Here is a 16,098-nt window from a genome sequence, read left to right on the forward strand (position 1 = left end):
AAGGGTGGAGGCTGGCAGGTCGGTCAAGTCCAGCTCATGAAAGAACCGACTTCTGATGTAGAGAGGACAGACAGGTCACATTGACCACCCTCTCGTCCCCTTTTAACCAGCAAACCTCCTGTTGCCTCCCACCTCGCTACCCTTGCTCTCTCTTGTGTTGGTTGCTATGGTTACTGTGGCAGCCCATGCACTGAGGGCTTGACTTCCTAACCAAACCCTCTGTACCACGGGCAGCCACAGCAGCTCTTGACCGGTGTGCTCGTCCCAAACTCACACAGCTAATGTTGAAATCTCACAAAGAAGAAAAAAGTCAAATCATGTTTCTTTTGTGTCTTTTTTACTTAAGTGAATTGTCCAAATCAGTATTTACTTTTGAGATGTTGCATCACATCCATTCAGCTTTAGCTCTTCAGTCAAATTAAAACCTTGCTTAATGTTCAGTCTTGATCAGAAAAGATCAAGTCACGTGTTACGGCTCGAGAGAAAAACACCTTCAAACTGTCAGAGCAATTTGTTTTATTCGGTGGATTAAATTTACAACTTAACTCTTAACTGCAGTTCTACATGCATTATTCTTAACAAGGCAGACTTGTGTAGAGCATATCTACAATTTCTCTAACTTAACTACAGGTCTCCCTGTAGCACATCGCTTTTAAATCCCTAAATTAATTCAGTTAAATTGAAATTTAAGTGAAAGAGAAATCTTTTTTTTAATCCTCTCCACTATTTAATAACTTTATAATGCCAATATCTGAAAATTCATCTTTTTAATTTATCAAACATAGTTAACAAAAAGTGCTTTCAAATCTGCAGTTACCTTCAAACATGCTTTTCAACACAAGCTGAATGAAACCACTGAGAGGCAGAGGGATCAGGGTCATTTTGTTTTCTACAAAAATCAAACCAAATTGTGTCATGGCCTCACTTTTGGTGTAGCAGCTCAATTTTAAATAGAGCCAAAGACAAGATCTGCCTAATATGCTTTCAAACTTCTTTGCGAGTCAATGGCTGTGTGTGTTTGTGTGTCTAACACGTTTTTGGGACGTGCTCATGCCTCCCCCGAGGGACCCCTGGCTGCGTTGTTTCATATCATCTTCATGTTGAACTTCCTGGTCCCTCCAGAGGAACTGCCAGTGACGGGTTCAGATTTCCGGAAAGAGTACTCCACTGTGAAGTTGTTCTTGCGTTGGCCGCGTCCCCGGCTCCACACGAACAACAGCAGGAAACAGAAGAGGACAACCCCCAGGAAGGTGATGCAACCCATCGCCGTGGAGACCAAGATGGTGGTCAGGTCCAAGGTAAACTTGAGGAAAACGCGTGTGCTGTTCAAATTTGTGTCGTTGAAGAATTCTCCACTGTACAGCGAGCGGTTGAGAAAGAAGGCTGAGGCAGGATCTAGCGGCTGGCCACGCACCGTGAGCGTTGCAAAGTAGGTGTCATTGCCTCCGGCATTACTGGCGATGCAGATATATGTCCCACTGTCAGTAAGCTGGGCGTAGCGGATCTCCAGGGTACCACTAGGGAGAACGATAATGCGCCCTGAACTCTTAGTTGTGATCCGCCTGCGCTGTGGGGAAATCCAGATAATAGCAGGGGCAGGATCTCCTTCAGCTCGACAGAGAAAATTCACTGGCTGGCCCTCACGAGCGATTACCTGCAGACGGTGGAGGAAAGCAGTGCATGGACCAATAAATACAGGAGAGTCAGGAAAACCCAACATGTATTTTTTTCTCCATACATTTTACAGTACCTTTTGTATTTGTGATAAACAGTTAGAAAACCATTAGTATTAAAAACTGTATTTACTTTTGATAATTAAACCTTTATGTTCACGTTAATGAATTACCTGTTGCATCTTGCGGTTGCGTATCTTAGGTTTCTGGCATGTAAAGTGATCGAAGAGTGCAGAATCGGTGAAGGCGCTGAGGCTGACCCCCTGCACCTCCACCGGCCCTGCACACACCGGCACTCTGCCGTCAAAGTTGAGGGTCTTGCGTCTTTGCAGGATCCACAACAGACGGCAGTCACACATCAGGGGGTTCCCGTCCACTCTGAGGGTCTCCAGACTGTTGACAGAGTGGAAGGAGCCCTCTTCGAGAGTCTGCAAGTCGTTGGAGGAGAAGTTCAGGACCCGAATCTGTCGGAGTCCTCCAAGGGCGTGGAGCTCCACAGTCACCAAGCCCGTATTCACCATGATGAGCTCCTTTAGCCTCAGCAGGTCCTTGAAGGCCCAAGGCTCTAGTGAGGTGATGGGATTGTAGGACAGGTTGAGATGGGTAAGGTGCACCATGTTCTTGAAGGAAGCTGAGGGGACGGAGGTGATGTTGGTGTTGGTGATGGAGAGCCAGTGGAGGTCCAGGCCCTGGAAACTTAGGGGGGAGACGTACTCAAGGTATGGCCAGTGATCGATATCCAGACCTCGTAGGTTGGAGAGTTTGCGGAAGTTTTGGTCCTCCAATGCAGTGATGCTGAGGTGACGGAGTCGAAGGGTGACCAGGCTGCGAAGGTAAGACAGGGTCTGACCTGAGATCGATGTCAGGTTGCACCGCTCTATTGTGAGGTCTTCAAGCCCCAGCAGCCCAGAGAATGCCTGGGAGTCAAAAAAATAAAGTGTTTTAAAGCCCCTTTGAGGAGTTTTCAGCTGGTTATGAATTACGAATGACTTCACATTTACATCTGCAAAAGATACTCTTTTATTTTTTTCCCCTTTTAAATTCCTGGAACCAGGTAGGTGTCAAAAGAAGTTTTACAAAATGCTGAAGAAACAGCCTTTTCTAATTTACAATTTACACTAAAATATTCACAATAAATTAAACATTTGACTGTTGAAGGAAGCAGGAGGAGATTTTATGTCATACATAAATCAGCAAAAAGGAAAACAGCTCTTTTTCCAGAGGGGGGACAAAAAGTACTTTAAACCCTTACAAACCCCTCAAAAAATATGTATACATATCATATATATTTTGCAGTTTTGAGACAGGACAGTGGATGGAGTCATAAATCTGTTTCAATGAAAAAGGGGAATGACATAAAGGAAAGAAGCAACAGGTTTAACCTGAAACCGGGCCACCCTCCTGGAGGAACACGTCATCTTCACATGGGGCGCATGCAACAACCATCAAGCTACCAGCACTACACCAGGTCAAGACAATTGGAATTATTTGATATAGTTTCTGTCTTGCTCCCTTTCAGTTTTTATCAAATCATCAATCTTGTATTTATTTGTATAGGATAAGCGCCTTGAGATGCACCATCTCGTTTTCAAGGGGATCCTAACATAAGACAATTTACAAGATGATAAAAAAAAAAGATGAACAATAACATTTTTTAACAATACACAAACAAACAACACTACAACTAACGAAAAACAAAACAGAGTAGCGAATGATAAACATGACAACCAAACGGTTACCAAAATGGCCTACAGTAACAGAGGACAGAATATGGGAGGATCCAAAATAAACAAATGACGACAAAGACAGTATGAGCGGGAACAAGAACACTATAATACGTCACTGAGAAAGAGGACAAAGCGTTCTTAAACAAACGTGGCATGATAGATCTGATCTCAGCAGGTAAGTGATTCCAGGTGGCAGGAGCTTTAAACATAAAAGATTGTTGGTGATCTTCAGCCTGTAAATACAGTATGAGTCTACAGTTTAGTTTAGCATAAACTAGTGATGAAAGACCAGAAAAACAATCCTGTACAAATCCCCCTCATAAAACTCAATCTGTCATTTTTTACCCTTCAGCCTTTGTACAGATTAAACTAAATCAGATTGTGTTGATTAATGATTAAGAGGTGCTGGATGGCAGACAGAGAAAGGTTAGTTGTTTCCAGTTACAAATGATATAAGATATTGATATTATGAATACAGTAATGACACTATCAGTCCTCTCATCCAATTTAGCAAGAAAATGATTACTCTTATTCCCAAAATGTTGAGCTGCATACCTCTGGGCCAAGTCCGGCATCGCTACAAAAACTATGTTTGGCAAATAGCTTCTTGGCATCATTGCTTATTCAAAACCACTGAACCTATTCCACTTCTATCAAAATCAAACTGTGATGCTTTGGGATTTTCTAAAACAGTAAAAGAGTCTAAGCAAAGACCAGATGTCGGAGAGCTTACCTTGTGGGATATGTAAACCAAGTCGTTGTCTCCCACCTCCAAATGTTTCAAACTCTTCAGATCCTGGAAGGTGTAATCCAATAAAATCACCATCTTGTTTTCGCTGAGGTCCAGGCTGGTCAGATTGCCAAGCTTTGCAAAAGCCCCCATGGGCACTAGCTTTAGCTGGTTCCCTCTTAACTTCAGCACTTTAAGACTCTGAAGGGTGGCGAAGGCATTGGGCTCTAATGTGTCGATGAAGTTCTCGCTGAGATCCACCTCCTCCAAGCGCGGGTACGGTGCCAGGTCACCTGCTTGCACCCAGCGAAGCCGGTTCTTGCTGAGGTCCAGAAGTTGTGTCTCGGTAGGAATACCTTCTGGTATGTTGGTGAGCCTCCTCCTCTGGCATGACACTGACCTCAGCTGAGCCGAGCATTCACACCGTGGGGGACAAGCCTGGCTACTTCCCGGCAGAGTTAAGGTTATTATGGCAACCAGAGAAGCAGCCTGTACCAATCTCCACACCGTCAGCCATGGCACTAAGGCATGCCCACCAGGGCCAGGAGAGCCAAACATGGCCCTCGTCCTCTGACTCCTTGCCTGTTGCAGGCAGAGTCAGTGCACCATGTACCTGCAAGACAAGACAGAAGGAAGACAGGAATAAGACTGAAGCAGAGAGAGAGACTAAAAAAAAATGAACATGATACAAAAAGGGATTTAATAAAGCAAGACGGAGCCTATCATGCTTCATCTCCAAAGCTAATAACATTTTCAATTATCCATGCCTTGTGCAGTTTAAGTAACATTACTCTAAGAGCTGTGGAGATTTGAGACATATCATGACTTGGCATTAATGTAAACTGACGAGACCCCATTACAGGAACAAGGCTCCTTGTAAGATATTAAAGATAATTTGTCTTTTCACTTTTTCATCTACGGTTTCAGCTAGAGAACTGGGACACGGGGAGACATGTGAGGCAGCTTCTTGCTTCAGCCTGATTCATTCATGTTGCATCTACTCAGTTCTCCTTGCCGCACTGAGACCGTCTGCTCCATTTTGACAAACACAATGAATTTATTATCACCCCACATAAACAGACAATCACGCTATGCCTGGGAGCCACGCATGTCGTGCCTATGAAATGTGAGCACAAAGAGTCATATTATATGTTTGATCAGGTGTGTGTTGATGCATGTATGCGTAGGACATGGCATTTTGCTGCAGATTAATTAAAAATCATTTATGGGAGCACAAAGATGAGATGAATCACTTGTGATTTAACCATTCCTTCAGGCAAACTGTCATCTCTCCCACACACTGTTTTCAACTGGAGAATGGTCAAAGAGCACCTGGCATTAGATCTGAAACACAACTCAGAGTCCATTTAGTAAGATGGAAACACTATGAAAACTTTCTAATTCTAATACAATACTGCACAAGAGTATGAATAACAACACACCAGAAATGTTTACCAGCAACCAAACACGTTAAACTTGCTAATTTTGTAATTTGGGAGAAGTGAAAATGAGAAGGAATTACACATTATCACCCCAGAGAAACTAAAATGAAAATGTATTCTGAAGCTGAAAATAGATAAGATTAATAATATGTGTATATCTTTGCTTACTGGGCTGTGTTTAGATGACAAATCAAAACGATGACGAGCTAAAAGTCATCTGTCTCCTTCTCCTTCCAAGATTTAACTCAAGTCTCTTTCTAGCAAGTTGTATTTTGAAAACAGCCCCTCTGAACACCGATGAAATCTGACCACTTCAGTTTGTTGGCATCAATCCAATCAAAATGGATAAAATTGGATTAAAGTTAAATTCAAATGATGGCTGACAAAGTCTTTGCACACATGCAAGACACTGGCATATTTTCCTCACATGATCTCACACACACACACACACACACAAACACAAACACACACACACACACACACACACACACACACACACACACACACACACACACACACACACACTCTCTCTCAAACTCAAACACTGCAGTAAAACCCCCTGGAGAGTGTGTCTCATCCATTGAGCTCCATGGGTGGATAAGTCTCACCATTTGTGACTAGGCTGAAAAAAACTCTGTTTACAGATCACGTATCTGAAGGATCTGGTTCAAATCTGGCACAATTTTCTCTTTCAGTGGAAGACAAAATACAGGCACTGAGAGGCTGCTGTGCACACTTCTGCACAAACTGACCCAGTTCTCAGCAGCAACCCAGCCTCGCACTGTCAACCAGCAACAGCTCACCATGACCACAACAACACAGCAGCAAACCTCAGCATCTCTGTGGAATAGAGCCCGGGAGAGTAACGCAGAAATGTGGAAAACAAACATGATCGTACAGATGTTCTGCATAACGAGCTGTTTATCAGACAGGTGACATCAAACTAAATAAACACCTGCTTCCCTTCAACAAACAGGTGAGTTTTGTGTTGTCTGCTGCACTATGGTTAACTTATTGTGCGAATCTCGCCAAACGGGTAAAAATGACTCTTGTGATCTGCATCAGAGACTGTGTCTCGCAAACCTCGAATGTAGAGTGTGTTGAAGAACTTGTCATCAGGCGGGTCCAGTCGGGTCATCGTTGAAGCCCTTTTCAGCAGCTCGTCAGCCACTGGATCATTGATGCCGTAGAATCGATTCTTTATGTTCTGGTCGGCGAGAGGATCATCAGGATCAGTGGGCTTTTTGTGCATGTAGGGTCATTCGTTCCCTCTCAGTTAAGTTGCTTAAAAATGCTATGTTTCTTTCTGTTGATGATGGTTTAAACTTTCTACAGCCGAGAATGTTGGGAATTCTAAAGTTTTCAGTTTAGACTGCTTTTGTTCAACATGAACTTTGTTTGCAATTATTCGGGACTTTTGTGGGGTTTTTTTTTTTAAATGTGCAATTAAGTTAAAGATTTGGTTTCTCTCCTCAGCCACCAGAGGCTTACTGTAAGTGGGCTTCAACACGACATTGGCTCAGAGTGGGTGTTAAAGTCGCCAGATGTTTCAGTCCAAATGAGCAACCAAGAAGGAGACACACTATAAAAGGGCACACCATTTAGACAGTACAGGTACTTGAATGATCCAAAGTGGGTTACAGTTTACCCCTCAGCCCATTATCAACTCCTCAAAGCTCACCCATGTGGGGCCTATCCCCACCAACTGAAGAAACAAGAGGCTGGGCCCCGTCTTCTTCACCCACTTTGACCTAGTATTAGTGTGCTGGCTGGGTTGAGATATTTAAATTAAACACCATGACATCTACATGACCTGTTAGCACTTAATAATGAACACAGATTCGTGGTGCCAAGACGATGCTTTGTGAAACCATCAGAACATTTTGTCCAGCTCCAAGATCAACATCTATTTTAATTAAAGGACTTTGGAAAAATTAGTTGAATAACTATAAATAACCTACCAACCAATGTTATCATTGATGTTTACTGCTATTCTGCAAATGCTAGCATGCTAACATGCCACTCTAATGAGTTAATTATACACTTTTGTTTGTGTTGAAGCCACTAGTCAAGCCCTTGCTCCTGTTGTATTCTCTGTGTATGGTGTGTGTGGTTCAGGCTATGCTCATCTTCCCAGCTCCAGTTCCCCCCCTCCAGACTATTCCTACGGGTCAGTGGCAGAATCGTAGTATAAATCATTGAGCTGACATCATAGAGCTAGACAAGGTCCTCACTGCTGAATTCAAGGACAGGTAGGGTCTACAACACACACACAGACACACTCAAACACACGCTTCATTAAACACCCAAAGGACCCAAAGGAGCAGTGAGCAGGTGAAAAAACACACCTTTACTCTGACTTAGTGCTTTCACACTTGCAAAAAAAAACTAAAACTTTGCAGGAGGAGCTGTATATGTGAACTCAAACAGCCAAATGTATCACTTGGGCTTTACCCAGAGTTTTTCCTGCCAGCCCAGAGGAAGCTGAAGTCTGAGTAGCTGATGTGAAAATGCAGCAGGATATTATCCGGGAAATTTGTCTTGAGCAAGTGAGAGGGGGTGCTGACATTTCTATCCTGTGACTAGTGCACAAAGCAAACATATTCCTCCTGACTTTATTGAGATATTTTCAGGAGTGCACATGTGAAAACTCTCATCTAATTAAAAGTGGATCTATTGTTGCATCTCACTTTAAAGAGCCACCTATCTGGAAACATCCTTATTTTGTGTCAACGTTTAACATCTCAGGGTCAGAAGCACAGCTTGTTTCTCCACCTGGACATCCAACACACCAAATTACACACGGAATTCCCAAATTCACACTACAAGCTACAAATGATTGTCACCAGATGTTAAGGCAACAGCACTGACACCTATCCAGACAGCAGAGAAGGGAGATTCTCCAACAGCTGTCCAGGGAGGAAAAAGGAGGAGAATGAGAAAAAAATATATCAGCCAGGAGCTAAAAATAACCTACTTTTAGACACTGACCTAATGAGCAGATGTTAGGGAACAACATCCTTGTCCAATCAGGCATAGATCATCAGCCTTCAGAGGCGCAACATTAATGCCCGGGGCAGATGTTTCAAACACAGGTTGTTGCACATGATTTACATACATATACAGGATAGTCTGTATTTAGAACTTGTGAAACTATCAAAAGATGCCCCCAAAATATTACTGAAAAAAAGCTGTAGACATTGTCTGGTGTAGCGGGGTGTCATCCTTTAAATAGGTCATGCATGTTGACTGGTTGCTTTTATGTCTTTATATTTGACCAACAGAGCATGGATCTCCTCAACTCAAGCGTTCGGCCTTGTTAAGATTTCTCACTCTCACACACATACGCGCACACACACACACACACACACACACACACACACACACACAATGTCTTGAATAGGCACAATGTAACATCAGCAACGTTGAGCAGTCAGCAGATTATTAAAGAAGCTTTTAAAAAACGATTGACACATTTTTGCCTTTCAAAATAAAGCTGACAGGTTTATAGAAGCTGTAAGTCCAATATTAAACTGGTGCTTAGTCACTCCATTTTTAAGCTTGTGCCATGGGCTGTGAACAGTTTAACAGCCCTCTGGTACAGGAGTGAAGACAACTGAGATACAATTGTTCAAAGCTGAGAATTATGTTTTAATGAATGCCCATAAATTCTCAGATGGGTCATTCATAATTATCTACCAGAAATATTAGTAACTGAAATTTTTTTTTGTAAGACTGAAAAGTCAAATGAAGTTGATAATCTAAAGTGATACAAGTCTAAATAAGGAATCACATTGTCATCAAGTTGGTGCAAAAACTCCCAAACGTAGAAGCTCGAAGATTACAAGGAAAATGTTCATCACAACATAATTAGGCAGAAAAATGGAAGAAGCAATCCTCACAATGACGGGGCGCACACAGCCTGGAGTGGGAACACAAAGATGGGGAAAAAAGGCAATGAGAAAACAGAATGAAATGAATGAAAAAAAAAACAGTTTTCAAACACTGATAAAGTTCAAGAAGCTCAATTGTCTAAATGACACCTCATCATCAGTGTGACACCCAGTGACAGACGGCCACAAACCACAGCTGCCGACATTTCCAGAGAAGATGTAATATTATCAAACTGACATCATTCACAGCACTGCAGCAAACAATGTGAAGGACACTGCAGTTGTTTGGGGTCTTCAAACAGACATGATAGTTGTGACGGGGTTTGGTGCAATGCTATCCTACTGTAGCTGCATCCTGTTCCTCTCACAGCTCGAAGTCACTGAGGCAGCCAGCGTGAAATGATCGAGACTGACAGGCTGCCTGCTCTGACCTTTTGCTGATTAGAACCAAAAAGACAAAACTTTGACTTGAATGCCACAGTAGTGTTTCATTGGACTGACATGTGATAACTCTGCTATGGAGACAATGACTTATAATATAATTTAACAAAGTAAAAAACAAACATTTGTTGCAACAACTTTTTGAACCTCAAAGTCATCTTCTGACTTCATGGTGAGATCACATCACCTTTCCGGGAAGTTAATGTTGGGAGTAATAGGATTATTTCAAGTGTAATATTTCACGTTTTTATTTTAACACCATGGATGTTTGATGCAGTATTTAGTTCCAAACCAATGCAAACAAAGGCTTGTATTTCAAACTCCCAGAAGTGACACTGATCTTATTATGTCTCTACTCCACAGGCTGAATATATTTTAACAATGTTTTCAATAACCTTGTGAAAACAATGTGTCAGTGCGACGTTTGCCCATTGATCTAACTCAAGAAAATGATGCTGTGATTTTCAGGTTCACACCAGTTTATGGAACTTAATCATATATAATACTTCATTTAGATCCAAGATCAGACTGAAGTTGGAGAAGATGGCTTTAAGCTGTATGATGTCATCACTGATCTGAAAAATGGACGCCACGTTGAGTACCATCAATGCATGGTTGGAGAACATGCTGAAGTTTAAGAAATCTTGTTGCCCTAACAACCTGGACTCTGAGATCGTCTCACAGAGTTGTAGGAAGACTCCTCGTTAATGTGGAGAGCTTTCTGCATCTTACCAACAAACCTTTGATTTTCTTTACCTTATTACAACTAAGGAAGCACAGTCTACTTTTTTCTGGCCAAGTCTGGCTGTGTTTGAAATATAAGAACATTGTAACTTTTGGCTTTGTAAGCTTTGTTCCTTACTGCAGTGAAGTAGAAGTGTACTTTCGGACTCTAACGTCTCTGGTGGGTGCTGTGCATAAGAGTGAGACATACACATTTCCATCCTGATATTAATCCTCAACAATCTCTGAGGATTCTCTGTAGTTGTGAGATACATCTTGGATTATAATTAAAAATATATATTCTTTTGATTCCTAGACTACTGACTCCTAAAATAATTCATATAATAATAATTTCATAAACATGGGCCCAAGTAACACACACAGACACTTTCACGAGTACTGTAGTGGATAAACTGAGATTGCAAGACGGCATATCTACACTGTCAGTCTCAATCCTTTCATACACTCCTGTCAACTTGAGTCTGCAGAACACACACATGCACGCACGCACGCACGCACACACACACACACACACACACACACACACACACACACACACACACACACACACACTGTACTTGCGCAGGCTTCATTATCATCACCCCTTTACTTATCCTGTCGATGTCTCCTTGTAGAGAGATGCCTTGTTTTCCACTAAAAGAGACACTTTCTGACTCAAGCAGTATCCTACTGTACTGTTTCTTCTCTAACCAGGTGATCCCCAAAATACTTCACAGATTTCAGCTCAGACGTTTGTCACAGCTGACGTTTGATTGTCTGCATCGTTCCCTGAGAAGCACAAGTGAGATGCCACCAACACTGTGAGTTAGTTAGAAAACAGTTGTACAAGTTAAAGAACCTAAACCTCTGTTTCTCAGCCTCAGTTCTTTAAAGAATGCCAAAAGTAAACTCAAACTGAAAATCAGCAGAGGATACACAGTGCAACAACAACAACATCTGACAGCCACAGAGGAGAAACAGCAAAGCAAACAAACACTAAAAACAAGCCAAGATAAAACCCCACTAGACTAAAAATACAGAGCATGTACTGCTTGTTCATTAAGGAGGAAAGAAAGTCTGCAAGTCCTGGAGTGACTTCTACAACAAACAGCACATGAACTCAAACTTTCTTTAACTTGGAAATGATTTGGATGTTGGAGCACCTGTTTGTCGGATAAAGACACACACAGACACATGTACACATTACTGATTTCACTACACTCAGACCTGAGCTGTCTAGGTTGGTGTATGTGCTCGAAGTAGATGATGCTTGGTGGATTAGAAAGGAGATGAGTCCAAAAAGTTAAAATCACCTGTGTGTGTGTTTGTGCGTGTTTTAGATTTTCACTTTGAACTTCCCCCACATTGAGACATCAGTGAGGGGTGCAGCGCTCAGCAGGGAGTCTGAAATCTCCTGACACGGATAGCTGTTGGTGTGTATTAGTTTCACTCAGTGCAGCAGAAGTTACTCAAAGTGATCAGTCTCAGGAAGCCAATCCATAAGACATGAAGTAAATAAATCAATGAATATCCACTGCAGTAAATAGAGTATGTCACACCTTTAATACATCAGTATGTGTCCTGTCCTTCTCTATCCCACTACAGGTTAACAAGTGCTGGTTGTTTAGGTGTAAAGTAAAGTAAAATGCTTAGGAATTATTTTACATATAATGTATAGTGCATATGTTTTACTGAGTCCTAAATGCACCCATACATATTATTCATTTGGCTTCCCAATGGCAACCAGTCATTTCCAGTTGTTACCTCGTTATCCAGATGTATCGTTTATGAAACAAAGGAGTTTACTTTCTCTTTGGTTTTAAATATATCTGCTCTGTTTTTCTTCAAACATAACAGCCTCGGATGTCCACTTGGTTTGTATCCACAGAGTCTCCATACTTCAGTGGGAAGATGTTGATTCAAATTTGTCACTTAAAACTTATATTGCATATTGGGGAAATATTCATTGTTTGGCTCAACATCTTTGATGTCTTGAGTGTTTTCGTTCCTTCTTTGATTTTGCTCCCACTCCATGCCAGCTTTGTTATTTTCTCTGTTATAATGAGCAACAGTCCAGGACATGAAATCCATGAAAAAACATCAATGAAGTGTGAGTGAGCGTGTGTAGGCATGTTTAATCCTCTGAAGGGATGAATTGTGTACTTTTTGCAGTTATTATTTTCTCAGAATTTGATGCTTTTTTGCTGTGATGTCCACCTACCAAAACAACATCTATTGTGTCACAGTTGATCCTGTCAAATTAGTCAAATTAGAGCAGAAAGTAAAAACGATCAAAAATGAAAGTTGGTGGAAAGTTTTCCTGTTCACAAAACTAAACAGAATATAGCTTCATTCTTCACAGCCTTTTCTATTTCAAGATTTTCCTGTGGACCCAGAAAAACTGTAATCATATGTACACACTTTCTCTTTCTTATTTCTCCTGCTCCACCTGTTCCCTTTTTTACTTTGTAAACTGACAGCTGAGGAGAGTCCTGTGTTTGACAGTCATGATCAAAAATACACAGAGACGGATTAAAGAGAAAAACAAAGCAGCGACCAATGAATCACTTCAAACACTGTTTGTTCCCCTCACAAAATAAACATCTATAAATGTAGCCCTGTTGTGTCCCATTTTTATTCCTGTCTGTGACTTTCTTGCATCTGTGACCAATATAGAACAACCATGCATTGTTTCAAAAATATCACAAAAAATTATTCAAGAATAACGTAGATACATTCGACCCTGCACCCATGCACACACAGAAAAGGTGGAAAGAAGGTGACCATTGGATAAAACACATCATCTTTGAAGTGTGTTTGAAGAAAATATGTCCCCATTTCCCAAAATTAGAAAATGAACTAAAAGTCTGTCTCGTTAAACTGACCCCAAGCCAAAGAACTTCTCATCTGAAGTTTCACAAGCAGCTAATGAGCCTCTGTGGCCTTGTACTTGCCTTGAAAACTAAAATGATGCAAAAATATGTTTTTTTGGTGAAATCATTTCATTAATTTTAGAAACCATCCTAATTATGTTATAATGAGTCTCAACACTGAATTTTAGATGTCCCTGTATTGTCTATTGTGATTTAATGAAAAAAACAACAACAGTAAAGTCTTGCTGAACACAACCTTTCATTCACTTCTAACATTGTTGATTTTATTGATTAGTACGACACCCAGAGAGAAGAACTGAATCAAATCAAATCAAATCAAATCAAACTTTATTTATAAAGCGCTTTTCATACTTTTTAAAAGTAGCACAAAGTGCTTTACATGTTAACATCACATTAAAATCACATTAAAATCATTCCCACCCTCCCCCCACCCCCACGCATACAAACAGTATCACACTCATACTCACAGTCACCCCACGCTCCAACACACATGCGCAGACCTAAACCCATACACACACATGCACACACACCAGCATCAATGATATGGACAGAAGGCTGAGTACGGATGAACCAGGTAAGTAAACGCCAAAGAGGAGCCGTCTGCATCGAGAGCGGCAGATCGGCCGCGGCCATCAGGGGCACCATCACAGGGTGCCCAGGGGAGGCGGGGCCGAGACCCCTGACCTCCACCCAGACACCGCAGGACGGCGCCCAGGCAGCCACAGCCCTCCACCGCTCCCGACACAGAGGGCTCCCTCGGAGGAAACACTTGCAAGAGACGTAAAATACATAAAACCTTTTAAAATGAGGCCAAACAATAAACTGAATAAAGCTAAAACCAATAGAATGATGGTAAGATATAAGTAAACATAAAATGCTAAAATCATAAAAGATAAAATGAATAAATATTATTTAAAAGCTAGACTAAAAAGGTGGGTCTTGAGCCTGCTCTTAAAAATATGAGCGTTCTCTGCGGCCCTGAGGTCCTCCGGCAGGCTGCTCCAGAGGCGAGGGCCGTAAAAACTGAAAGACGCCTCGCCGTGGGTGTGTGTCCTGACTTTTGGGATGACTAAAAGACCTCTGCCGGAGGAGCGCAGGGACCGCGAAGGCTCATATGGTAAAAGCAATTCTGACAGATAAGAAGGCCCAAAAAGTGACCATTAAAACATATGTAACTTCTCTGTTTTGGTGCCAACAGCAGGTCTGACATAAACTGCACTGTTGTAAAATGGTTACGTTTCCCCTCTGAGCATTTGTTAACAACCAAAGAGTGAGGAAGACTGCAAATATACACTGTGAGAAGTTGAAGCACCATGTCAACTCAAAAGGCACAGTAAGATAAGCAGATTTTGATCAAACATAAATGTCTGGAGTCCGTTGTTTCTTATGTGTTTTTGACTGTTATTATGATATCTGTAGCCATGGCTACATGTGAACCTGCTAGTTGTAGATCGTTAAATGGTTACACACTTTTTGAAGACAATGTATGACGGATATATTTATCTATATGTTTGCAAACCGGAGACATAACTTGTGTTGACTTTCTGCTAAAGCTGCTAAATGTGACAATGATGTCACCGGTAATGATGCAGCCTAACGTTACGTCTAAGTCTGTTTAAATAATATCTGCAGTGATGTTTATTCTGCCATCTAACCATTGATCTCCCATTAGCAGAGAAAATATATTACTGACTTGTTGGGCAATATTTTGACTAGTTTGCAACCATGTATTTGTCATAAGTTGGGCTATAATGGTTTGTTTATGCTAACTGTGTATAATGTTCATGTGTTTCTACATTGGTTTTCTTTTTATTACAGGATTCAAACAGAGTCATGAATCCAATCTGCTGCGTCTGGAAGATCAGAGAAGCTTTTTCAAGAAGACAGTACTCTGGCTTCAGGCTGCACTGCCTTGTGTCAAAACGTTTTATAGACGTAAATACCTGTTGTGGAGGAGCTTTCCGTATTTGACCCCATTTGACAAATGTTCAAAAACTCTGTAAAACTGGATTGTTCATATTTCCCCTTTAAATAATTAATAAATCCATCCAGTCCTCTGTTTGTTGTCTGCAGATGTCTTACCACACAGAGAAAAGTGCTCTGTTTCAAATTTCTCAGTTTGTGACATCACAACTTTCCTTCTGGTAGGAAAATCCCCTCCCCTTATATCTCCCCTTATATCTCCTCCCATGGACTCCACCTGCAGCCTAGAGCAAAATTTTCATTCTCTCTACAGAGGAGTGATGCCTACCAGGAAAACTCAGGGGGGCTCATTGCATTTAAAGAGACACACACACCAAAACGGAGCGTTCTGAGAGAGCAGGTTTATACAGGGTCAATAAGGTTCAAATTACACGCCAACAGCAGGATATGATAGCATGCCGTTAATGACGATAAAAAAGTATAATGTAATCCATTTAAACATGAACTGTTTTGGTTAAACTCATTAACAGCTAAATGGAAATATTTAAATATTAAGAAATATTTAAATATTTAAGTGCAGATTTGGCTTGATGAAGGTAATATAATAAAAAAAGGGGGATAACCATGCAGGTCTATGACATATATAAATGGT

General features: G+C 41.3%; 1 protein-coding gene across 3 annotated transcripts in view; it reads right to left on the bottom strand.

Annotated features, from left to right (window-relative positions):
* Positions 1 to 501: 501 nt before the first annotated feature.
* Positions 502 to 16,098, bottom strand: part of lingo3b (leucine rich repeat and Ig domain containing 3b) — a 39,681-nt gene continuing 24,084 nt past the window's right edge. For all 3 annotated transcript variants that reach the window (XM_079348742.1, XM_079348740.1, XM_079348741.1), the window contains exons 3-5: positions 4,134 to 4,743; positions 1,847 to 2,590; positions 502 to 1,654 (exon numbers count right to left, since the gene is read on the bottom strand). In XM_079348742.1, the coding sequence (XP_079204868.1) occupies positions 1,085 to 1,654; positions 1,847 to 2,590; positions 4,134 to 4,688 (1,869 nt within the window). In that variant the 5' untranslated portion in view covers positions 4,689 to 4,743 and the 3' untranslated portion in view covers positions 502 to 1,084. The remainder of the gene's footprint in view (positions 1,655 to 1,846; positions 2,591 to 4,133; positions 4,744 to 16,098) is intronic.

The sequence above is a fragment of the Symphodus melops genome (genome assembly GCF_947650265.1).
Source record: "Symphodus melops genome assembly, chromosome: 7".
Classification (NCBI taxonomy): domain Eukaryota; kingdom Metazoa; phylum Chordata; class Actinopteri; order Labriformes; family Labridae; genus Symphodus; species Symphodus melops.